We start from the raw sequence: 26,427 nt of genomic DNA, 5'->3' as shown, positions 1-26,427 counted from the left end.
TTTGCACAGCAAAGGAAACCATAAACAAGACCAAAAGACAACCCTCAGAATGGGAGAAAAATATTTGCAAATGAAGCAACTGACACAGGATTAATCTCCAAGATTTACAAGCAGCTCATGCAGCTCAATAACAAAAAAACAAACAACCCAATCCAAAAATGGGCAGAAGACCTAAATAAACATTTCTCCAAAGAAGATATACAGATTGCTAACAAACACATGAAAGAATGCTCAACATCATTAATCATTAGAGAAATGCAAATCAAAACTACAATGAGATATCATCTCACACCGGTCAGAATGGCCATCACCAAAAAATCTAGAAACAATAAATGCTGGAGAGGGTGTGGAGAAAAGGGAACACTCTTGCACTGTTGGTGGGAATGTAAATTGATACAGCCACTATGGAGAACAGTATGGAGGGTCCTCAAAGAACTAAAAGTAGAACTACCATATGACCCAGCAATCCCACTACTGGGCATATACCCTGAGAAAACCATAATTCAAAAAGAGTCATGTACCACAATGTTCATTGCAGCTCTATTTACAATAGCCAGGACATGGAAGCAACCTAAATGTCCATCATCGGATGAATGGATAAAGAAGATGTGGCACATATATACAATGGAATATTACTCAGCCATAAAAAGAAACGAAATGGAGTTATTTGTAGTGAAGTGGATGGAGTTAGAGTCTGTCATACAGGGTGAAGTAAGTCAGAAAGAGAAGAACAAATCCCGTATGCTAACACATATATATGGAATCTAAGGGAAAAAAAAAGGTCATGAAGAACCTAGTGGCAAGATGGGAATAAAGACACAGACCTACTAGAGAATGGACTTGAGGATATGGGGAGGGGGAAGGGTAAGATGTGACAAAGTGAGAGAGTGGCATGGACATATATACACTACCAAACGTAAAACAGATAGCTAGTGGGAAGCAACCGCATAGCACAGGGAGATCAGCTCTGGGCTTTGTGACCACCTAGAGGGGTGGGATAGGGAGGGTGGGAGGGAGGGAGATGCAAGAGGGAAGAGATATTGGAACTTATGTATATGTATAACTGATTCACTTTGTTATAAAGCAGAAACTAACACACCATTGTAAAGCAATTTTACTCCAATAAAGATGTTAAAAAAAAAAAATTGGATGCTTAAGTTTCATCCCCAGAGATATGAATTCAATTGGTCTGCTTTTGGTTCAAACATTGGCATTTATTAAAGCTTCTCAGGTTTTTCTAATAGGTAATCAGAACTGAAAAACATTTCAAACTTCTCATTATTAAATGGAAAAACCAAATCTGTGTCATTTGGGGAATTTTGTTTATATATTATAAAGAGTGAGATCTAAGCTCACTTGGAATTTTTGCTTCCAAAATTATAGAAATGAATATGAAGATATTATATGAACTTTTTCTAGTGCAGCAGATTATTAGGGGCCTAAGTGTACAGATCTGTTGTCTACAGACTATAATAAACAAGAGATTTGGTGAACAGAAAAGAAAAAATGAGAATATCCTTAATCAAAAATACTGAGAGCCCAAGGAAGTGATGGAAAAGTATATGGAAAGTACATCAAGAATACATAGGGAAGGAACCAAAATGGAAAAGAGAATAACAAAACAAAACAAAGCAGTAGGTAGACGGGAAGGAGAAAGGATGCACAACTTAAAATGCTAGTCAATTTTTTATTAATTTTTGTAATTTTCCACTGCTCTATCCAATACCATATCTAGGTTTTGGGCCAATATTAAAACTAGATATCCAGTACACTCTTCTTAATTAATTTCCATTAAATGAAAAAATTTAAAGATGAATTATTATATTCAATGTGTATTTTTACATTTTTTCTGACAGATCATTTTACATGATAGAAATTTACCTTTAAATGGCATTTCAAAGATAGAAACAAAGACAGAACAATTAAGTACAAAAACAAAAACAAAAACTTTATTCTTTTGGCTTGATTGTAATGTGGTTTACCGTTCTTTATGGTAATAGCATTTTCCTGCATGCATTTCACCAACATACTACAAGTCAATAGCTTTAGTGTAAAGAATCTACATTTAATGTTGCTTGTGAAAGAAACACAAAATGTTTTGCTGTAACTGGTAATATAATTTCACTTATATAATTTTTGTTGTAAAGAAAAGCTTGGACCTCATATCATATCTGATAAAGTTCTAATGCCATATGGGTCAGTAAGAATAAGATCTACCTGTGTGAACAAACACTGGAAAAGACTGATGATTTACTGAATAAAAGGACTAGGTGGAAACATCTGATTCAAGCGATGCCAAGAATATCAACTGATCGTTACTTAAGCCTCTTTTGATGATAAGGCATCACTATTTGAAAGCAAATAAATGCTGGACTCAGTCTGAGATTTGTTTCACATTGAAATGTGTGCAAAGTTTACTGTACTAATAAAAAAAAGCAGGAACCTACATTGCATGTTAGTCTTTGTTTCTTATTTTGTGAAGTGCTTTAATTTAAAAGTGCTAGGAACAGAAACTAACAGTAGTGACTGTGACATCAACCTGAAGATACTTTTAATTTCTCATTTTATGTACAAAAAGCTGAAAAATAAAATAAAATGAACTTTGTACAGTATTTATATTTTCTTAGAAAACTCTAACCATATATTTTCAACAGAATTAAGCAGCTTGCAACATGTTTGTACATCGGGCTTTTTACCGTAGAGTATTCAATTAAGATTGGAAGGATAAAAACCAAGAAGCTCTTTATTGTTTGCTGCAACCTATTGCTTAATGACATGAAGAATGAGGTCTTGATAGAGCAATTTGCTTCACTTTACCACTGACATATATGGCTTCCCATATTAGACTTCTGGACAGTGGAAGGAATAAGATGCAGCAGCAGAGGCAAGATAAACATGCAGCAGTGACAGCTTCAAACTATAATGGAACCAATTACATCATATTACCTGTTGAAAGCTTGCAAACTATACTTACTGTGGTACGTATTTGATGCAATAAATACTGTGCTTAAGTCATCATTTTTGTTTGCTCAAACATGCACCACTGGGTAAAATTACTATTTACAAAGCAGACTTTTATTTTTTAAATTGACATGTACTATGTCAACCTTACCAAGAGCAGAAGATGGCTAAACAATACTGCAGGAAAAAGCAGAATCAACTTTATAAAGTGACGGGGGGGGATGCTTTTTGGTCAATTCAGGTTTTAGAAAGGACTGATAGGATATTTTTATTTTATGCCAAAGGACACTTATCAAAAATGTTATAGTCATGCTGCCAGGACTCTGAATGACTATGTAATGGTGTGTGTGTGTGTGTGTGTGTGTGTGTGTGTGTGTGTGTGTGGTGTGTGTATACATATATATGTATATACACGCACATATACATATATACATATATACAGGTACATGTAATGGATTATGAAAAAATAAAACAACTTTTTAATGCTTGTGAATTCTATGAAACATTTACAGGCACAGTAAAATTTTTCTGGATGAGACACCTTAAAAACATGAATAGCTATTTAAGCACCTCAAAAATCTAAAAACATCCTGACACAAGAAGTAAACTCTTTCCTTTTGTGATGTGATTTCTTTTCATGTGAGAATGAGAAGTGCAGCATGCCTTCATTTAAAATATATCCAGTTATACAGTAGAGAAACAGAGAATTTCTTACCTTTACTCCCTCTCCCCAAACATAAACCCATTTACAAAAATAGTCACATATAATAGTAAACAACCTGTGGATTAAAAAGAAAGTGATAAATTCACAGCATACATTTCATAAAAATGTGGCAGGTGTGGCAGTTAGAACATAAACAGTGGTGACAATTACTGTTATCAAGTGTCACATGCTGAATTTACATAAAAATGTAACTTCCCTCCCCCCTTTAAATTGGTTCCTAGAGTCTGAGTAGCCATTACTCTCTGCTCTTCAGCAGTGTCAGCTGGTTGTGAACACAGAAACCTCCTGTCGATGTTGTTTCTCTGGTTTGTTGAGTCTCAGTTTGCTGACCAGAGGCCCCTGTCTTGTTATAGGCACTGACCTTAAGTATACAGTTGTAAAAACAGTCAGTTTGGCATTGACCTCCTGTGGGAGTCCTGTTGACACAAACACATCACCATCACGGGCTGTAAACAATTGATCACAAAATGGAATATTCTTTGTTTCTTTTTACTTTTTACTTTCCCTGATATCTTTCCCTTTGTCTTCCTTTTCTGATTTGTCTTTTTCAAATTTTTCTTTTTCCGGTTTGGTCACACTGTCATAGGAAGGTGGAGACGTGGTAGAAGGTGTCACATCGGTTTTCTCTGGAGTTGAATTCTCATTTAGTTTATCAATGAGGATATCTTCTTTGATGGGTGTTCCATCACCTTCTTTACCTTTGTCCTTCTTATATATACATGAAACTTTCTTAACTTTTTGCTTCAAGAGGTAGCGTCTATAAGCCCTCTGGATAACAATAGCAGACACCTCCTCTTGTTTGCGTTTCAAAGTGGTTGTAATGGGCTCATAGGAGACTTTGGAGGGGTTCGATGCCATGAATCTCTCTTCCATCTGTATTCGAAGGGCATCCATCTCTCCACTCTCACCCAAAACACGCTTTGTAAAGGCAAATAAAATGTCGAGGCAGTGGATCCTGTCCCCACTGACCATGGGCAGATCCATAGCAATGAGCTGGACTTTGTTTGGTTTTGCTATGAGAAGAGGAGGATCCAGGGCGGCCGCAAAATCAGAGAGCTTGGAGAACTCTATGAACTGGGTGGCATCGGGATCAAACTTCTCCCAGACCTCATAGAACATCTCAAAGTCATCCTCACTCAGGGGCTCTGCGCTTTCTTCAGTAGCAACACTGAAGTTCTCCAGGATGACAGCGATATACATGTTCACCACGACCAGGAATGATATGATGATGTAACTGACAAAAAAGAAGATCCCCACAGATGGGTTCCCACAATCTCCCTTAACTGAGCTGCCAGGGTGATCTTTTTCAGGGTCACAGTCTGGAGGTCCACTATTAAGAATAGGTGCTAGCAATCCATCCCAGCCAGCAGAGGTGGTAATCTGGAACAGGCAGATCATGCTGTTGCCAAAGGTCTCGAAGTTGAACATGTCATCAATTCCAACCTCCCTCTTAACATAGGCGAAGTTGGACATTCCAAAGATGGCGTAGATGAACATGACCAGGAAGAGCAGGAGGCCGATGTTAAACAACGCAGGAAGGGACATCATCAAAGCAAAGAGCAGCGTGCGGATCCCCTTGGCCCCTTTGATCAGACGCAGGATTCGGCCAATCCTGGCAAGACGGATCACTCGGAACAGGGTCGGGGACACAAAATATTTCTCTATCAGCTCAGCCAGAAACATACCTATGGAAAGCCAAGATAAAACAAAAATAAGGTTATACTTAATGGCAGCAGATGAAAATTTACATTTCTAAGATAAGCACTAACTAGTTTTACAAAATGTGGACATGAGAATTAGGGGTACACACACACACACACACACACACACACACACACATTTACATACACACAATCTGCAATATTTGTTTAGCAAAATGAAACTGGTATGTTTAGTGTTATAACATTAACATCTTTATACTAACTGAAAGTATTAATGGTCATTTTTCCTGGTTCAAGAAAAGCATCTATAAAGGACACAATGTATATGGCAGCCAAGCACAGAAATTTAAGAAATTTATGTTTCTTAAATACTAGTTCTAGTGTTTGTATAAGATTTAATGGATAAAGCATATGATTTTTGGATCAGGAATATGAGAGTTCTTATTCTTCTGAGATGATTTTGATCCATTTTATTTGGGAGGTGGCAGAACAACGTACTGGAGACAATCCAGGCTTTCAAGACAGACATACTTGGGACTGAATCCTGGCAATGATTTTATGCATTGCTAAATGGTGATAATAGCTACTTTTGTTGTCGTTGTTAGGCTTAACATTTACTAAGTCTTTTCTTTGTGCTAGGCACAGTGCTAAGTGCATTTACTTTCATAATCTCATTTAATCTTCACAACACCACTTCACAAAAATATTCCTTGGAAAACTAAGGATTGGAAAGGTGAGGTAACTTGCCATAGGTCACAGAGCTGGTAAGTAGTGAAAATAGGGAAGCGCTCAGTCAGGTCTGTATGACCCAGGAGTCTCATCCCTTAATCACTGTATTATCCTGCGTATCACAGTCGTCAGGATCAAATGGAATGCTACCTTGTCTTTCTATTTAACCAGCGAAAGTGTATAAATAGTGGAATACTATTTTTCTCTCTATGTATATGTTCTCTTTCCTCAAACAAGCAGAACCTTACTTCTAGCACCTGATTTAATGTCCTACACACACACTTAATATGTATTGATGAAATGAATTTGCTTTGAATTTTTGAACAAAATGTGTGCTTGTGAAAAAGAATATTACACACCATAGAAAACTATCTGAACCCAAAGATAACATGAAGCTTGTATGAATGTGAATATATATAAACACACAACATGATATTCCAATTATCAAGGACAATTATTTATGGACTATTTGACTACTTGTAATGATTTATATGTGTACGTGTGTGTGAATTGTTTATTCAAAGCAATACTTGTCTATACTACAGGAGTATGACTGAGTACAGGAGTATTAGGCCAAAGTTGCAGTTATTTTCTTCTGAAATGAGACAAGATGATAAATGAAACCTGCAAAATATAAATTCTTTTTTTTACACTCATTTCATACACAGCATGCAATTAGAGAAATGACAAGCTGAGAATGGACTAATAATTAGACTTTTATTTGAAACTTCGGGGTGAATGAGTAAGATTAGTGAAAAAAACTTTAAAGCTTTAAAACACAAATTTTCACTACTAAATTCCTTAACTGAGTAAAAGCAGCTCTTCTTACCTACGATGGAGAGAATGACCACCACAAAATCAAAAATATTCCATCCGATGGTGAAATAGTAATAACGAAGAGAGATTAGTTTCAGCACACATTCTCCAGTGAACAGAACAATAAACACCAGATTAATCCAGTACAGAATGTTTGTCATTTCTTGACTCTGGTCATCAGTTTCCACCATCATGGTGACCATGTTGAGGCAGATGAGGATCATGATGCTGATATCAAAGACTTGTTTGGTTACAAAATCAAAGACCATCCCTTGAAATTTGTTCTGAAACAAAGAGTATGTAAAGTTCACTTAGAAACTGAAAACAAAAAAAATCAAGTTCAAGTTATCTGATTTTAATATAGCAATATGAAAATGTAGCTTTTATTAAAAAACACTCTATATTTGTTTTACACTTGGAAGAAAATTTGTATATTGGAATATCCAACTCTTTCCAAATGTATTTGTTTTATTTACACTGTTTATGATACCAGATTTTATAAACTGATTTTATGTTAAGAACCGCCTGCTAGGTTCTCAGTGCCCAGAACATCACCATGTGTACAATGGACAGTTAGTAAATATTTGCCACTATAATGAATCTTTGTTATTGCCTGTGTTGGGGGTGAGCATCAAAATTAACTTTGAAGAACTAATAAATAAATACTTCTCTTGCTTTTTCTGTCCTTTTCCCCCCTAGTTTCTCCCTTTATATGCCCCCCAACCCACAGCAAAGCCAAAGCGTCTTAAATTCTACCTTAATTCTACCTCAAGGTTCAGTTGAGAAGATGTTTTTAGAATTATAGTTCAAGAAAAAGGACATTATGGGGCCTCCCTGGTGGCGCAGCGGTTGAGAATCTGCCTGCCAATGCAGGGAACACGGGTTCGAGCCCTGGTCTGGGAAGATCCCACATGCCGTGGAGCAACTGGGCCCGTGAGCCACAACTACTGAGCCTGCGCGTCTGGAGCCTGTGCTCCACAACAAGAGAGGCCACGACAGTGAGAGGCCCGTGCACCGCGATGAAGAGTGGCCCCCGCTTGCCGCAACTACAGAGAGCCCTCGCACAGAAACGAAGACCCAACACAGCCAAAAATAAAGAAAGAAAGAAAGAAAGAAAAAGGACATTAGTGGAATAGTTGGTGAAATCCAGTTAAATTCTACATTTTATTTTATGGTATTACACCAAGATTAATTTCTTAGTTTTGCTAACCAATCTATGGTTATGTAAGAGGTTAAAATAAAGGAAAGTAGGGTGAGGATTTTGTGAGGTAACTCTTTTATAAGAATAAAATTATCTTTAAAAAATTACAGTTCACAATTCAAATGTTCAAACTCTGCCCTATTCAATTTGGACCTTATTCCAAGCACTAGCTGGCCTTACGTCTTGTTTATGAAATTAAGTCCTCATCTTGTAAACCAATTAAGCCGACTGGACCCTATTTTCTTCCTTTTTGCCCCTATCTGCTTGGTATTGAGGCACTCTAGAGCTTGGGCCTTGGCTTACCTCTCCTAGGTTGTCCTCTACCTTCTCAACTAGAACTACAGACGTTCTGCTACCTCTACGCTCATAGTCTGCTTTCCCAGATCGACACATTTATTGGTCTGGATTCTCTATGTTAGTGTTTTGTCCTCTCCCTAGTAGAAGCATCCATTACTCCCTATTGAAATTCTGGGACATCAAACACCACCTGTTTGTTATATTTTGCTATTTTCTCTGAATACATATTTAGGCTGCTGGGTTGGACTTACATTGTTTCAGCTGGGTCTGTCCTTCTAGGGCCTTCTTCAACCTAATAAATGCATCTAATTCCAGTTCTAAACACTTCGTTCTTAGCTCTTGTGTACTGAAGTTTACTTTTCCAAGGCTAGTTATGGTCCCCTTATTTCTACCCTTCTGATATTTCCTACCACTCTTGTACCGTATCATTTTATCTTGTTTATCTGTCTCCTCTGTCCTAACACCTCTGTCAAGGGGTATTATCAGACAGCCCTTCTCAGTCTGGTGAATTCTAACTCAGTTTTAAGTTTTAAGCACTCTGTGATCTCAGAAAACTTTGTGCTTACATTTGTCATAAAAGTGATGACATTTTATGACATCAATTGCTCTTATTTAATTAAAACCTTTTTCTCTTCCACAGATATAGCACCTACAGAATGCTATAGAATCCACACTGTAGAATCTACAGTGTAGTAGATTCAAAATTGCATAAAAATTGCATAAAATCAGAAACTTGGTGTTTATTTTCATATCAGCATGATCAATATAAAGCTCCTTAGATTCCCTGTCCATTTAGTTTTCCAGTGGATTACCTCAACGTACAACTCCAATTCCCAGTTATAGATCACTGTCTCCAATTTAAATCCCAGAATATGCTGGAGGAAGCTATATAACCTTGGAGGCCTTGTTCACCAAAGATTTATGTTCTCTCACTTTACCTTGGCCCTTGACAATGATTAGCAATCCTTTGTCCCTCACTTGGTCCCAGGATAATTTCAAACTTCTCAGAAATTTCCCATTCTCTTGCCCTCTATTCTTCTTTTTTGAGAACACCAAAGTCAACGGGTGTAAAGAAACTCTTCTACTTCCTTTTTCATTTCATATTATCTTGTCTCCCACACCTACTTTTTATATATTACTCCAAATTCATTGGAGGACTCAGTCCCTTTTGCTCTCTAACCTAGACTACACTGTTCTTGAGCCACATCCTGCACAACTTTATTCTATATTTATTCCCTTTCTCTTCAATCTCTTCTTCTTCAGAACTCCTGCTTTGCTATGAACCTAATCTCTCAATCTTTAGAAACTTTATTTTACTACTTCTTCTAAACATTCATTCTCTTTCAGACTCCCTTTTTGATTGTAAAATTCTGTAAACTAGCATCCCCAATTTTTTCTCCATTCATGTCCCTACTTCATATTCTGCATGACACCACTATTCATCCAGTTGTGTAAGGCAGAAACTCATAAGTCATCTTTGTTGCTTCCTTCTTCACCTCTCATATTCAATTAATAAACCTTTTAATTTCAGTCCTTTGATAGCTTACAAATCCATCCATTTTATTCATCTCTACACCACTCTACCTATCATCTCTGAAATAGTTCCAAAACGAGTCTGCAATGCACATACTGCCTCTGTCAGTGCTGGTTGAGTGATATTCACAAAACCCAAACGGCCCAGGTCCCCTTCAATGGCTTCCCATTGCTTTAAGGACAAAGACTACTCTTGAACATGGCCTATGAAGCCCAGAAAAGTGTGGACCATCCTAACCTCTTCATTCTCCCCATGTCCCAAATGAAGCCCCACCCTCTGCACTCCAGCTCACTGGCCTTCCTACCTCAGGGCCTTCACATATACATTCCTCTTCTCTTCCCACATTGCCTACTGACACTTCCTCATTCTTCTCCATGCCTCAGCTCATGCTTCAGTGAAGCCTTCCCCAACTTCCCTGATTCATCAGTCCCCTCTTTCATATCAGCTCTCATAGCCAAATGGATCTTTCCTTCTTGGATATTTCTATATTTGTTGGGGTGACTATTTGATTACCAAATAGACTCTTTATTGTTCGATATTTAAATCTGAATGTTTAGCATAGTACATTGTTAATGAACGACTGAATGGATGGATTTTACCAAATCATTTCTTAATTTGCCAAATTGTTGCCAATAATAGTCTAGTTAAGTGCACTGGTCGTCTCCTGTGCATCCCTGTCCCTGCCAGGTAAATCTACGTCATTTGATGTAATTAAACAGCCATTTAAAACTTTCTTTCTCAATCGTTTATCTACATATATATGTTGCCTACTGATAAATCTCACTCCTTCACTGATTTACCTCTTCCTATAATGGTGAAGTGCCCAAGGCTTCATGCTCAGCACTTTTTGGGTCTTTTTTTTTTTTTTTGATATATTCTAATTATCTTTCAAAAATGAATCTAAGCTTCAGAGCTCAACTGAATTATGTCTGACAATGACAACTCTAAAATCTTTGTCTCATATTCATAAGACCTAATTTTTCCAAATGCCTTTATAAGACTTTGTTAGTGCAATCAGTAATTTTACAAAACATTAACTGTTTTACATTCTTCATTATCTACATGTCCTTCCTTTTTTCCTATATTTTATAGCTGCCTCATCCCACTGAGTCTTCTTGTTGGCTCCTTTATTTCCTATGTTCCAGTCCTACTGGCATGACCCCATATTGTGGACTCATCTTCTTGTATATAAGGGTTCATCTTCTTGTCTGAGGCCCAGCATTATTTTGTCTCTAACATCTTCTCATGCCAGTCTCTAAAATTCTTTTTCTTCACATTACTATGCTGTTCACTTAACTATATTATATTTTCATTTGGCTTAATTAAGATCGATTTCTTCAGACTCATAGTGGTAACCTTGACTCATTTAACCCAGAAAACCTTGTGTTTACTACTCACTATTTCAAATATATCACTATTCTCCACTGCAATATTTATTTCCATGGCTTTGGAGTATATATTTTCTTATATAGGGCATTACTCTGCTTTACTCCCCATCCATTCAAGTTGTATTATTTCTCAAAGAGTAGGCTCAAATTGTCCATTCCTAATGTTTTGTCCAATATAACTATCCACTTTCTTTGAGCTTTTGGCTAACTTACAAACAAAACATGGGCATGGCCAGTTTTAGCTTGGCCAGTTTTACATCGCCACTAATGGAGTCATAGAGTCATGATTCCTGGGGAACACTGGATTGCCTTGTACCATGTATACCTTGGGGGAGGACTTCTGAAACATAGAAAAACTCAGGAACTCTCCTGACAACAATTCCTTGCAGCAACCAAACAGAACCAGTAGCCATTGGCAAATATACAATTGGAATAGCCATAAAAAGTCTTAAAGAATGATGTCATCTGATTTAGGGGCAAGATACTAGGAGGAAATAGATTTTTCTTAAAAACCAGGAAAAAACAACAAGACCTGTGACTTTTTGCATTAATGATTCCATTCAATCTGCAGAATTGGACAGAATATGGGGCATATCCAAGAGGTACCAATTATCCCAATTGGTCCCCACTGCACTCTGAGAACATTCAATATTCCCACACTATGTATATATGAATATGTTTTCTTCTCTGCGTTATTAGAAGCTCCTCAATGACATCAATCCTATGGAATAATATTGGCATAGAAGTCTAAACATTATTATTAATATGTATTTTATGTCTGTATATAAAATATATTACATAATTTCTACATAGTATGTATATATAAATTACAAATACTTAGGCTATTTAGGCTAGCTAGTCACATTGTTAAGGCAAAAACTTTGTTTTGCAAATGCACAAAAATTAGTATCTAGCAATTTGGGCTGTAAAAGTGATAGATAGCATAGATTTTATTAATGATGAAAGTATGTTGTTCTTACAGCAGGTCGAGGTATGGGTTTTTGTGGTTTCTTTGAACCCAGTTTTTTCATTGCATTGTAGTATTTCTTCTGTTCTTCTGTCATAAAAATGTCTTGACCTCCAAAGTAAAGAAATGAAAGAAAAACTTGTAAAAATCACGTTCTTTGCTAGCTACAAAATTCATCTTAGTAATTGTGTGAAAAATGGCTCCACATTCTATTCTAATGCTACTAATTAATATATGTATTTTAGAGATGCATATATCCAATGCATAAATTATGCCATATTAGTCAGATTTCTATACTGGAAATATCAGTACGTGCTATCTGAATTATCAATCACTTAAAAACTCATAGATGATTAAGTCTCTCAAAACAATTTCTGAATTTTATATTCTTTCTTTTTGTTGACTGCATTTGGAGCCAAAAGGAAACAGTGTGATATGTTTAGTTCACATTTTAGAGCAAGGATGAAGTTTTAGTATACTTATCTTCTTTTTCTGTTGGTTGAAGTTATCTATGATGACACCAATGAAAAGATTCAGAGTAAAGAATGAACCAAAAATAATAAAGATGACAAAATAAAGATACATGTACAGATTGTCTTCATACTTGGGTTGTAATTCTACCTACAAAATATGAAAAATGATAACTATTAGACCTAATCCATGTTTCATAAAAAAGACATCAGTGAATTTTCGATTCTCAAAGCATGTCTCTATCACTGGAAATTAAAAAAAAATTAAACAGATTTTATGAAACATCAAATCTAACACACCTATTGAAGAGTCTCTAATACAGTTCACTGAGTTGAGAAAATGAAACAACTCATAGAAAAGTCTGAATAATTAAAATTAATTTCACCCAGTAAATGCCTAGATTATGAATGCACTTTCAATGCAGTTTCAAGACCCCAATGGGGCATGCAAAGTGAGGATTTCCTCTTCCTACAGAAGAGGTGTTGTAGTCACACTATTCTATGTTAAAAACTTTCAAATTTTACCCTCTCTGACTCAGCTTCTTCATCTGTAAAATGGAAAAATATAGAACCTACTCCTCATATGGTAGTTGGGAAGGTTAAATGTTACTATTGTATATGAGAGGTGTTAGAACAGCACCTGGCCAATAGTAAGAGCTAAGAGTAAAGGTTTGATTTCTATTACATATTTCTGTTGATAGACTAGAATTATTACTGTACGTGTGGACATAGGTACATCAGTAGGATCTTTCCATTCTGAAAATGAGTCTATTGATTCATCCTATCCAGCAGGCCTTAGGCATTGTTTTTGTAACAATGATACCCTCTCTCATCCAGCACAGTTCTGATGAAAAATGTATGATGGTTGGTTTAAGCTTTGGCTGTAATCTGTAGTTCAGGTCTCACAGGACATTGTTCTAACCAACTCAGTTAACTAGTCACAGGTGACAATGAATGCAGGTAATGACCCATTGTGTCATGAAATCAATTTAGAGGGTAATGGCCAACATGAAATTTTTTTTTCTAATGAAATAGGGTAAAATAGAAAATATTGGAAATATTGTAAAACTGCTTATTCTTTGATAAGACTTCTATTTTATTTATGCATGTGTGTAGTGGACAGTGATATAAAATATTTTAAAATGTCTTAAAATTAAATACAATACAAACACAAAGGTGCACAGTACATAAGTGTTAGATGTAATAAACTCTTTTAAAGTGAACTTTACAACCCAAGATGTCAGAAACCCTTGGTGTATCCTTCCCAAACATAAATTCTACCATCTCTGCTAGAGGTAATCATTATCCTGACTTTTACGGTAATTATTTCCTTGCTTTTTCTTTAGAGTTAGAACCTAAGTATGCATTCTTGAACAACAAGGTTAGTTGTGTCTACGTTTTATCTAGTAGACACATTTGTTATAACAGTTACATTTTAAGATTCATCTGCATTATTATGTATACTGGATTCATATATCATTTTCAATACTGTTTAATATTCAATTATTTGCCTATTTCTACTACTTTTGAGTTGTTTCCAGTTTTTCACTAATGCAAAAAAAGTTATGCTCATTCTTATACAGAGATTCTCTTATATATGTACACAAGTTTCTATAGAATATATTGCTAAAAATGGAATTGTGGGGTTAAAGAATATCTTGAACTTTAATGAATAATGTTGGTAATGCTCAACTTTTTTAAAGGAATATTTATCCATTTCCCCCCAACCAGCACACTAGAGTTCTTGCTGCTGTTTATTCTTAGCAGCACTTGGTATTGTCAAACTTTTTATTATTGCCAATCAGGAAGGTTTGTAGGTAGTATCTAATTTTGGTTTAAATTTGCATTTCTCTATTAATTAATGAGAGTAAGAGCGAATAACTTGTCATAATTATAGTGGCCAGTTGGACTCCATCTTTTGTAAAGTGATTGAAAGCTGAGGGGTTACATAGCAGATAGTGTATGCTAGGTTATTAAGGAAGAAACTGAAAGCAAGTTGTGTGTCATGTAGGTTATTGATAAGAAAGGCGGAGAGAATTTTAAATGAATTAATCAAATAGGTAGGAAACCACTGCAGAAAATGAGATAATGTAAGAAAGCCAGCACAGGGAGTGGTAATAAATAATAAATTATAATTATTATTCAAAAAACCCCATAACTGGGATTCCTGATAGTAATAGATACAATGCAGGGTGTTAAGCTCTCTCATTCTTTTTTTTTTTTTTTAATAAGGTGAAAAAAAAATCAGGAATTCTTTCTAAGTTACCACCTGGTTTTTGGTGTCAGGGATATAATATTTTGAGCTTAATTACTATACTCTGGCAATATATCAGAAGCCAATCTCTGTTTCAAAATGTGATTTTCTCCCTTATTGTTAGTGAGAAATTAATGGAGATTATACAAAAAATTTCAAAAGTGCTGATGTGTATAAGGTAGATTATAAAAGCCCCTTTTTCTACCACAGAAATCTCACTTCCCAGAGAGAAACACCATTAGGTTTTTTTATATGTTTATTTTGTCTTCTGTTTGCTTTTTTTTACCAATAGTCAGATCCTTCCTATCAGAGGAAAGATCAAAAGCTGGAAGAAATCTGTGACAGATGAAGAAAGTGCCTGTGAGGGCTTTTAATTCATGGCCAGAACTATCAGAACCAAAAATAAGATGTCTCATTTTACAAATAGAGTCAACAAATTTTTAAGTGCCAGGTACCATGCTAGATACTAGGAAAGATATGTTAAAAAATTCACAGTGAGTAGAGAAATACATTTAAATCAAAGTTTGGAAAGTGTAATGTAAGGTTGAATATTTTATTTTTCTAATATAGGTGTAATCTATAAATTAACCTATGATTTCATTTTATTGACAATATCATTAAATAACAACACTGCAGAAATATTCACTGGATTAAGTTAAACAATTTTCTCTCTAAACAGACTTACATTTCGTGAATCAACAGCTGCATACATGATATCCATCCATCCCTTAAATGTGGCCTGTAAAAAAAGTCACATCATTTAATTTTTTCCCTCACAAATTATAATTCTAGACAAGAGATTAAATATCAGATTGATTGATTCAAAACAGGTATATAAAAGATTCATTCAAAACAGGTATATAAAATAGCTTTGAATTAATATTTAAACTCTTCGGGCAAAGTTTTATAACATATGCATTGAAAACTCTTCCTTTGTATTCTTCTATAACATCTTTTTATGAAACCTTAACATCTATAATGAAATCATGATGGATTATAACAATATGCTATCATAAAAGCAACTATCAATAACTTTTGACTCTGCTGTATCTAAAGAATATAACATGAAATAATTTCACAAATATAGTACTACCTTCAGACAAACGAAAAAATATGCTGTGTTGTTTGATCTTAATGCTTTCTTTTCTGCTTATCCCTTTCTAAGTGGTATTATCACCAACCATCAGTCATGATGGTGTGTTCTTGAAACTCTCCTCAGTATTGCTAAATATACTATTTTGAGGCAGTTATTCTATAAGAAGTAGCATTATAACCTGAAGCAAACATTATATTTAATTGCAATTTACTTTTTTAAATATTTTGGTTTTGCGTGTTTGTGTATGTGTGGGCATAGTCATCCTGAAGACAAGTCTTGTACATTTTTTTTCAGTTCCTTAGTGCCACAGGACCCTGCAATATTTATCTAGTGTTGGGTATTGTGCAGGTGGATCATCTCAGGGAGCATGTGGACATGACTTAGAGTGGTCAGTTGAGAAGTTGAATGGATTTTTATGAAATTATAGCAGACATAATAGACTTGATAGGAAGGTTTTCATTTGCAAGAGAGCAATCTCCCTATCTGAAAGCATTCAAGCAGCAGGGAGGAAGAGGGGAATCAAGGTAGGAGTTCGTGTGAGGGTACATTTGGTTACGGTGTTGGTGAAGGTTGGGTGGGTGGAGACTTGGCGAGGGTTTAGAGACTGTCTGGTACCTGAGAAGGAGGACAGAAATCTACCACCCCTCTCCCCACCACCTTTCCAACCCCACCCTCAGGCCACTGCCTCTACTTTGCTCAGATTAGGGATGGGGGAAAACAGTAGGAACCTACACAGAAATCTCAGTAACAAAGACCTGTGCTGGGAACCTAAGGCTTAGTCTGAGAGACTATAAACTTTGTAGAGCTGTCCAGTTTTCAACATGGCGCAGAAAAGACAGTTCGTCCATGACTGAGGAAGAATCTAGGCAGATGGTCTTGAGGAAGTATGTATTTGCAAACACTGAGAAAGAAGAATTTTGGGCTCCTTTTCATAATACATCACAGTGAATAATAAGGTGGTTACTTACTACTTGAAGTAGAGAAAGATACCCAAGTCCCACATTATCAAAATTGACTTTCACGTTCTTCCACCGGGCAGTTTGGTTGCTCTCTATGAGGGCCTTACACTCACTGTAGTTGTTGACCACGCTGACATCAAACATTTCTCCAGTGGTGTAGTTAATACAGTGATAAAACTTGCCAGCAAAGAGATTCACTCCCATGATACTGAATATTAACCAAAATATCAGACAAACCAGAAGTACATTCATTATGGATGGAATGGCTCCTAAAAGAGCATTGACAACAACCTGGCACAGAAATGAGATGGAAAAAGAAGTGAAAAGAGAGTCAGATCTATGGAAGGACTAGGAATTTAGGTCATTATATATGCAAACTTGATATAGAAAATATGAAAATCATTCTAGTACTGAAAATTTGATTCTCTTTTTAAAAATTAAAACAGCTACTGCAAAAACAGTAGATTTTAAATTGGTAAAGTGAAAAGAATTTAAGAGCTAGCCATTCCTTTCTATGCAATCATGTGCATACAAACATAGGAGAACACACACCTACACACATCATCTGTTTCTGGTTGTTTTTGCAACATTCAGAGAAAGTCCTAAGTAGCTATTTTAAAATATCACAAAAAAAGCATCTAAAAGTTCTTTTTTGAATAGCTAAATGTACCGAGACAGGGCATCACCATTTCCTCAGTGCTGAGGGTATGTGGTCTCAGGTTTTGTGCCCCAGGGGATGACAAATGGCAGCACAAATTCCTCTGAGTTCTTTTGTACCACCTTTCTAAATGAGTGTTAGATTTCCACAGCTGACCTACTTTTTAGCCATCTCAGCCTTCGTTTGAAAGCTAAAAGGCCAGATTTGAAATTTAAAAGACTCAAAATACATCATAAGGAGCAGGCAAGAAAAATGATGGGGAACGATGTGGTGGTTTCAAATTACAGTGAGTGGGATTTCGTGCACGTTCATAAATGGAAGGAACATAACTAATCTTGACTCACATCAGAAGCCTACACAACATGCTAGAAATTTCCCACAGAGTGAAAAAATCTAGTTAGAAGCAATCTAATTGTTTCTAATTAGAAGCAACCATTCAGGCATTATGTTCACATAATGTGAGTGCCTCCAACAATGTCAAGTTTATGGATGTCTGACAAATATTACTGATTGATTGGTTATGTGAGTCTGAATGTAGAAGACACAAATTCAGCATGGATTTGTCATGTCTAAGGTTCAAAGCAGCAGTTTGTTCTCAATTCTAATTCCAACAAATTCTAAAGCATTTGGTCTTACCCTCATTCCTTCAAACCGGGATAAGGCTCTCAATGGCCTCAGAGCTCTTAGTGTTCTGAGGGATTTGATGGCACCAAGTTCTGAGTAACCCAAAGCATTTGCAGTTAAGCTAACCAATGAGACCTATACAGAAAAAGCAACACAGTTTTCTCATTTACAAACAAAAATGTTTACACAATTCAACCTTGCTCTATGTAATAAACCAGTAGTTCTCAAACTTTAGTGAGTATCAGAATCACCTGGAGAGCTTGCTGTAAACACAAATCGCTGGCCAAGGTTTGAGGTGGGGCCTGAGAGTTTGCATTTCTTCGAGTTCCCAGGTGAGGCTAATGATACTGGCCTGTGAGCCCACACTCTGAAAACCACTGCTATAAACTTATGAAAAAGAAGAAGCTATATGTGTTTTTTTTTCAAGATTCTTGACAAGAAAATTTTTAAAAATTAAATGTAAAGCAAGAAAAAGAATGACACCGAAATGAAATTTTCATCTATAGATCTGTAAAACTTTATCATTCCTCATATTACTGAGCAGACCTGAAAGAGAAATTAAAACTTAATACAAGTATGCAAGTAAACTACGCAAACCACTATTGACTCTGAATATAAACACATTCAGAAAGATCTAGGTTTCTAAACAGTGGCTTAGTCTTCCTGTAAATGTCAGTGTGAGGGTATAAGATCATTAATTAGGGAAAATTAAAATAATTAAGTAAAAAAAAAGTTGAGATTTTAGTATAACTAATTAGAAATTGTCAGAACAATGTTTTCTTTAGTCATTTACACAGATGACTAATGCAGTTAATAGAAGTTCTAAAATCTCAGCTAAAAAGGAAAAGAACACTGTCATAGGTGGCACAGAAATGTCTGATTTCCTTTGAAAATACATAGAAAAATCATTAAAGCTATATAAACTAAAAAAAGATATTTTCTCCTAAAGTGCACCTGAATTTCAAAAGTAGAAAAATGAAAACAGATGTGTAATATAGGTTTTAAGAATATGGTGTTAGCGTATATTTAAAAAATACATTTTTTAAGAAAAATAAGTGAAGCACAGAGAAAATTTTTAAAACAAAACTTGACTTATTTGAACTAATTCTGCACATGTCATCTGAGATAGAAAAACCTTTAAATTTAGAAAAAATTAATCTATAAAAATTTCTGAAGTGGTTTTTATCTTTTTCCTAAAATCTAAACTTTTAGGCTTTGTAAGTCTCCTCTTCACATATAACTGAAAAATAGTTACTGAATTATCACTTGTTGTGAAGATCTTCTACATATAAAACAAGAGGACCTATAGTACTTTATCTTCTCTAAAGGCAAAATGAAAAAGAGATAGGCATAAATTAAAGGAGGAAAGATAAAAGTTAGACATAAGAAAAAAAATTCTGAACCGGGGCAGTATTTATTGGCTAAAGAAGTAGTAAAATATTCAACTTAATATGTCTTGTGTAGCTGAATATGAAAAGGAGATACCTGTAGACCCTCTTCTCTTTTTGATCTTTATTGGTCTTTGGCCTGTAAATAGTAATCTCCTTCTATTCCATCACTGACACCTCCACCAAATTTCTCTCCCTGAAACAGTGAGCTTTTCTTGTCACTTTCCACAGACAATTCTTTAGTGGCTTCACTACTAAATCATATATCTAAATCTCTTTGTATGGCATCTCAGGTCCTTCAACCTCTTCTCCAACTTACCTTTCTTACCTTATCATCCAATTACAGAACGCTTTCCCTCACTTGTTTTGTGAACAAGCCCTGCTTGGCATGCATCAGTGTTTTTAAGGCTTTGGTGTCCTTCCCCTCATCTGTACCTGCTGACATGTCATCCCTCAAAAGCCAGCTCACACTGCACTGCCCTCATGAAGCCTTTGCTCCTTCCTCAGTGAAGCAGACGGCACTTTTAATATAGATGTCATCTTCTCGTTGTATACTATCTGTCCTCACTAGTTGTCTGTAAGCTCCCATAGGCCCAGAAAAATGGCATTCATATTTGTCTCTTCCATAACAAAATAGATGCTCAATAAATATATTTGACATAAAGCAAAGTATCGATTAGTTTAATACATTATCATAATAGTTTTCTTAAATCTAAGAAGGTAAATATCAGGATATGCTGGGTAATATGAGTAGCAGCTTATAGACTTTAAATAGATTTCTCTTAAGAATTTCTTTATATTTAGGTAGTGTTGACTTAATGCCTTTATTATCACATAGATATATTAAATGCCAGATATTTTTATTAAAAATCATAGCCACATACAGAAAATAAAGAAAAGTATCATCCATAATCTCATTATACAAATAAAATAACTGGTATTGTCTTGGTATATTTTTCCTTTGTTTGTAATGTCCACACATATGTGGTTTTAAGTATTAGTTATTGTCTTATTTCATTGCCAGTAAACTTTTGATATAATTCTGCATGTAGTTCTATATGTTATTTAAGAATAGATTTGCTTTAGGCAGATTCAAGGGAAAAAAGATATTTTTGTCTCTTAAATTCAAAGAATTCTCTTTGTCTCTTACAAATTTTTTCCTCTGTTTGGTGATTAGAAAACTCCTACTAAATTAAAAGTTGATATATTTTTCACCTGAAGTTGTAAAAAATAATTTTCTCCATGAAAGCGTCCATTTTTTCCTTTGCTAGCATCATACGTAAATTTTATAGTTCAAAATACATCTTTAATTGCCAAGGAATTATTATAATCAACAGAATATTATCTTTAAAGTACACTACTTAACACATTGTGCTTTCCTGAAAATTCCAGAGTCCTCCTCCTCCGTTAGCTCTGAGCACCACCCCGTCCCCTCCCCACAGGTTTCCTGTCCCCTATTCTCACTGGCTCGCCTAGTCTTTTCTAGACAAAAGGCCTTTAAGTTCCTTTCTAGTCTTTCAAAATGGACTATTAATTTAAAAGGGGTTTAAGAAGTAAATCTCCAAAACTAAATGAAAGTGATTTAAAATTTTTTTTTTAGTTAAGATACTATATGCATTAAAAAAGGTGAGATCTTCCTCAAATTTTTCCCTCAAAAATCAGGGAATAACCTCATATTCATATTTTTAAAGCTTCATATTCTGATACTGCATCTTTATTTTCAACACCATCGTGGTTTCCCAAAACTTTTAAATAATTGGTCCATAGCCAATCTGTTTCTACCATCATACAAATCAAGAAGTGTCTCTTGCTATTTGGACTTTCAAATTTTTTTGTAATTAGTAATCCACCTGTGGGACAAACACTTTGCAACAGGCTCTGGTGATGATGAATATAGTAACATCAAAGATGCCCTTGAAGAATTCAAATACAGTTATTGTATGAAATGTGAGAGTGCTAAAAGCAAAACTTCTATGTTAATATATTATTTTGTATAACTTGGAATCTTAAATATTAATTTAAACTAAATCAATACATACAATAAGTTCCATTTGACTGTTTCATCTCTGAAAGTATATACATTTAAACCAGCAAAAAAAATTGTTTTGGGGCATTTTCTTATTGGGAAGATGGGAACCATCATTTATATTTGGGGCCATGCAGTACTTACTGAGTGCCTTTTATGTGCCAGGCACCATTGCTAGCACATAGCATTCACATGCCAACAGAATGAAACAAGAATGTGCAGAATACTCACATCGACAATCAGGAAATCTAGCCAGCACCAGGCATTGGTAAAATACATTTGAAAGCCGTATGCAACCCACTTGAGAAGCATTTCCAGGATGAATATATAAGTGAAAACTTTGTCAGCATATTCTAACATGGTCTTAATGGTTTTTCGCTGTTCAATATATATATCTTCAAAGGCCTGTAAGTGAAAAAGCTTCACTGAATTTCATTTTCATAAACTGTCTCTAATTGGTATTTTATTAGAGAAAAACATGCTGCAAGCCTCTTCTCAAGTGCTTAAGGGTGGAACACTTTGTGCTTCCCAGAGCTGCACTTTGCTTTATAGTTATCTATATGCAAATGACTGTTGACTGAGCATTTATCAACCAATTAATTCAAATAATTTTTAAATTTTGGTATCAGGGTACCCCAAAAGAGCTTAAAATTTTTGAGACTGCCAGCTGCTTCTCTCTATAGCAGGAGGCAGAAAATCATCTGCAAGCAGATCTGCTTTGTTCAGTGCAGAGTTGTGGACTGTAGCCCTTCAGTAAAGCAAATGTAAGGCAAGGAGCCCCCTTAGCCTGGGAAAGGGGAATGGATTATGATCTCTAGCTTTCTCCTCTATCTCTCTTGCTCAATCTGGGCATATGTGTGGTGTATATCTAGAACCTCCCTTTGCCACTATTTTGCAGAGCTCTTTGGAAAGGGAGGGGGAATTCATTTGCAGGAGTCCCTAGGCCTTCTGGAACGAAAAGAGCATTTATCTAATTCAGTCCTCTTATAAGAAAAACTATCAGGGTAACCTGGTGGTTTGGATCAAGGAGAAAGGAGAATTTTTTTTTTTTTTTTTGAGAAAAGGGGGATCTGGGCTTGTAAGTGGGGCTCAATACAAGGGCCTAAATGCTTTTCAGCTCTATCTGTAGCTGAAGCTAGAAGCCCCTCAGAAGCCAGCCTTTGTGCATGTTGGTGCACTTTGGTGAGCTCTGACTGGGTGTAATTGATAACCGTGAGCTGCTACGGCAAGGGCACTAGTCACTGACAAGATGTCACAGTTCCCTCTCTACTTGGCATTAAAACACAGAGCTGACCCTCTTTGCTCCAAGTACATGACAGGCTGCAGGATCCTTAATCAAATCAGAGGTGGGCTTTGAGGCCTCCAGATATAATGCCATGATCCTCCTACTGAAATCAACTCACCAAACACTAGCAACTAATAGAAAAATAAACAAATAAAAGAAATGTAACCACATTTACATTACCAAATGGAAAACGGGACACACTGCTTTCATTATGTTAATCAATATTTTGACCAAATTGACCATTCTGTGGAATGAAATCAGATATAAAATAAGTTTGTAATGCTTTCACTTTGCTACTCATTGGTAATTAAGTTAGTTTACTATTTGCCATTCAGTGTGATTGGCACTAGTGAATCAGCATGAACAAGACAGGTGGGTTTTATGCAGCAATGGAGCTTATGTTAAACAGTTTGATATTTAGCTGATAATCCCATATCATGTCTACATACTCATTCTTAACAGGAACTAGTTCTGATGAGTAAAAGAAAGATCCTTCCTTAAATATTCACAAAAAATCATACTGATCTAAATTTGATTCAATCTGAGGCCTATTCCAGAACAATGAAAATTGCTATTTAAGTAGTGTGCTAAAAATATCATACAATGTCTCTCATATTCACAAACACCTTTTTGTAAAAACATGTAAGAGGAGGTTCATTAAGGGGAAAGGTGAAGGATTTCAGGTAAAAGTAAAAGAGCAAATCATATTTCACCTACCAGTGCCCCACTGCTGAGTAGAATCATGAAGACAATGAAGGTTTCGAACCAGTTATGCTCCACTATCTTATAGCAAGTTTTTCTCAAGTTCCACCAGAGTTTCCCTTTGCCTTCTTCTATGCTTATCTGACAACACTTAAACTTCCGCACACAGTCTAAAATATGTCAAAGTAAATGAAGAAAAAAATTACTCTTTGATTATGTATATTTGTGTTGGTGTGAGATTCATCTACATTATTACCTGATATATTGTAAATAACTTTATTTTTTAATATGGCTTTCACTTGTAGAAATAGAAATCATCTATACTTTTTTTACTCGTTCATTCAACAACTATTTTTTAGTGTTTATGGGACTATTATAATGAATTATATTGCATTATAAAAACATATTATAGAACAACAGAAAGAAGTAAAATCACCAAAAGTTGATATTTCCATCCTATCCTTACCCTATGAGTATGATTCCACTCATATACAGACTTTATATATATTTGATTTCTAACTAGTTAACTTAATGGTATAATATAAACATTTCCCTTTTTGTTACAAGTAAATAGAATTTTGAAAGGTTTCACATGCTTCTCTAAATAAGATTACCAGACATAACCAAAATTTATATAAAGATTCCACTATTATTGAATATCTTTTTTGTATTTTATTTAATTTATTTTTTTATACAGCAGGTTGTTATTAGTTATCCATTTTGTACATATTAGTGTATATATGTCAATCCCAGTCTCCCAATTCATCACACCACCTATTATTGAATATTTATGTTTCTTTAACTCTAGCTATTATCAGCAATAATGTAATAGACACCTCTGCAGTCTACTATATCAAAGGCTTGTCAACAAATATTTATTGAATAACTGTTTATTCAAGGAATTATATTGGACAAATTATAAAACTAGAATGTGTAAAACACAGCCTTGCTCTAAAAAGAGTGTGTATTTTGAGTAGGGGAGATTTGCCCACAGATATTACAGTTGTAGAAAGCAAAAGAGGTACTGTGAGAGTTTACCAGCAGATTAATTTCTAATACTGCGCTCACTTTGGCAGCACATATAAAACACTGGAATGATACAGAGAAGATTAGCATGGCCCCTGCACAAGGATGACCGGCAAATTCATGAAGCATTCCATATTTTTTACAAGGGAATCCCCATAAGGTTAACAGCTGATCTTTCAGCAGAAACTCTGCAAGCCAGAAGGGAGTGGCAGGAAATATTGAAAGTGAAGAAAGGGAAAAACCTACAACCAAGATTACTCTACCCAGCAAGGATATCATTCAGATTCGACAGAGAAATTAAAACCGTTAGAGACAAGCAAAAGCTAACAGAATTCAGCACCACCAAACCAGCTTTACAACAAATGCTAAAGAAACTTCTCTAGGCAGGAAACACAAGAGAAGGAAAAGACCTACAATAACAAACCCAAAACAATTAAGAAAATGGTAATAGGAACATACATATCGATAACTACCTTAAACGTAAATGGATTAAATGCTCCAACCAAAAGACAAAGACTGGCTGAATGGATACAAAAACAAAACCTGTATATCTGCTGTCTACAAGAGACCCACTTCAGACCTAGGGACACATACAGACTGAAAGTGAGGGGATGGAAAAAGATATTTGATGCAAATGGAAATCAAAAGAAAGCTGGAGTAGCAATTCTCATATAAGACAAAATAGACTTTAAAATAAAGACAATTACAAGAGACAAAAAAGGACACTACATAATGATCAAGGGATCAATCCAAGAAGAAGATACAAAAATTGTAAATATTTATGCACCCAACATAGGACAACCTCAATACATAAGGCAAATGCTAACAGCCATAAAAGGGGAGATCGACAGTAACACAATAATAGTAAGGGACTTTAACACCCCTCTTTCACCAATGGACAGATCATGAAAAAAGAAAATAAATACGGAAACACAAGCTTTAAATGATATATTAAACAAGATGGACTTAATTGATATTTGTAGGACATTCCATCAAAAATCAACAGACTACACTTTCTTCTCAAGTGCTCATGGAACATTCTCCAGGATAGATCATATCTTGGGTCACAAATCAAGCCTTGGTAAATTTAAGAAAATTGAAATCTTATCGAGTACCTTTTCCGACCACAACACTTTGAGACTAGATATCAGTCACCAGAAAAAATCTGTAAAAAATACAAACACATGGAGGCTAAACAATATGCTACTAAATAACCAAGAGATCACTGAAGAAATCAAGGAGGAAATTAAAAAATACCTAGAAACAAATCACAATGAAAACACGATGACCCAAAACCTATGGGATGCAGCAAAAGAAGTTCTAAGAGGAAAGTTTATAGCAATACGATCTTACCTCAAGAAACAAGAAAACTCTCAAATAAACAACCTAACCTTACACCTAAAGCAATTAGAGAAAGAAGAAAAAAAAAACCCCAAAGTTAGCGAAGGAAAGAAATCATAAAGATCAGATCAGAAATAAATGAAAAAGAAATGAAGGAAACGATAGCAAAGATCAATAAAACTCAAGGATGGTTCTTTGAGAAGATAAACAAAATCGATAAACCATTAGCCAGAATCATCAAGAATAAAAGGGAGAAGACTCAATAGAATTAGAAATGAAAAAGAAGAAGTAACAACTGACACTGCAGAAATACAAAGGAT

General features: G+C 35.3%; 1 protein-coding gene across 9 annotated transcripts in view; it reads right to left on the bottom strand.

Moving 5' to 3' along the window:
* Positions 1 to 1,667: 1,667 nt before the first annotated feature.
* LOC309662305 (sodium channel protein type 2 subunit alpha) overlaps positions 1,668 to 26,427 on the bottom strand; it is a 162,090-nt gene continuing 137,330 nt past the window's right edge. For all 9 annotated transcript variants that reach the window (XM_082464837.1, XM_082464838.1, XM_082464835.1 and 6 more), the window contains 9 exons: positions 23,756 to 23,910; positions 21,985 to 22,158; positions 18,352 to 18,474; positions 17,067 to 17,348; positions 15,688 to 15,741; positions 12,762 to 12,899; positions 12,292 to 12,396; positions 6,905 to 7,175; positions 1,668 to 5,370 (listed from right to left, as the gene is read on the bottom strand). In XM_082464837.1, the coding sequence (XP_082320963.1) occupies positions 4,175 to 5,370; positions 6,905 to 7,175; positions 12,292 to 12,396; positions 12,762 to 12,899; positions 15,688 to 15,741; positions 17,067 to 17,348; positions 18,352 to 18,474; positions 21,985 to 22,158; positions 23,756 to 23,910 (2,498 nt within the window). In that variant the 3' untranslated portion in view covers positions 1,668 to 4,174. The remainder of the gene's footprint in view (positions 5,371 to 6,904; positions 7,176 to 12,291; positions 12,397 to 12,761; positions 12,900 to 15,687; positions 15,742 to 17,066; positions 17,349 to 18,351; positions 18,475 to 21,984; positions 22,159 to 23,755; positions 23,911 to 26,427) is intronic.

Source organism: Balaenoptera physalus, assembly GCF_965194825.1.
Source record: "Balaenoptera physalus genome assembly, chromosome: 6".
Lineage (NCBI taxonomy): Eukaryota > Metazoa > Chordata > Mammalia > Artiodactyla > Balaenopteridae > Balaenoptera > Balaenoptera physalus.
This window is presented reverse-complemented; position numbering and strand designations above follow the sequence as displayed.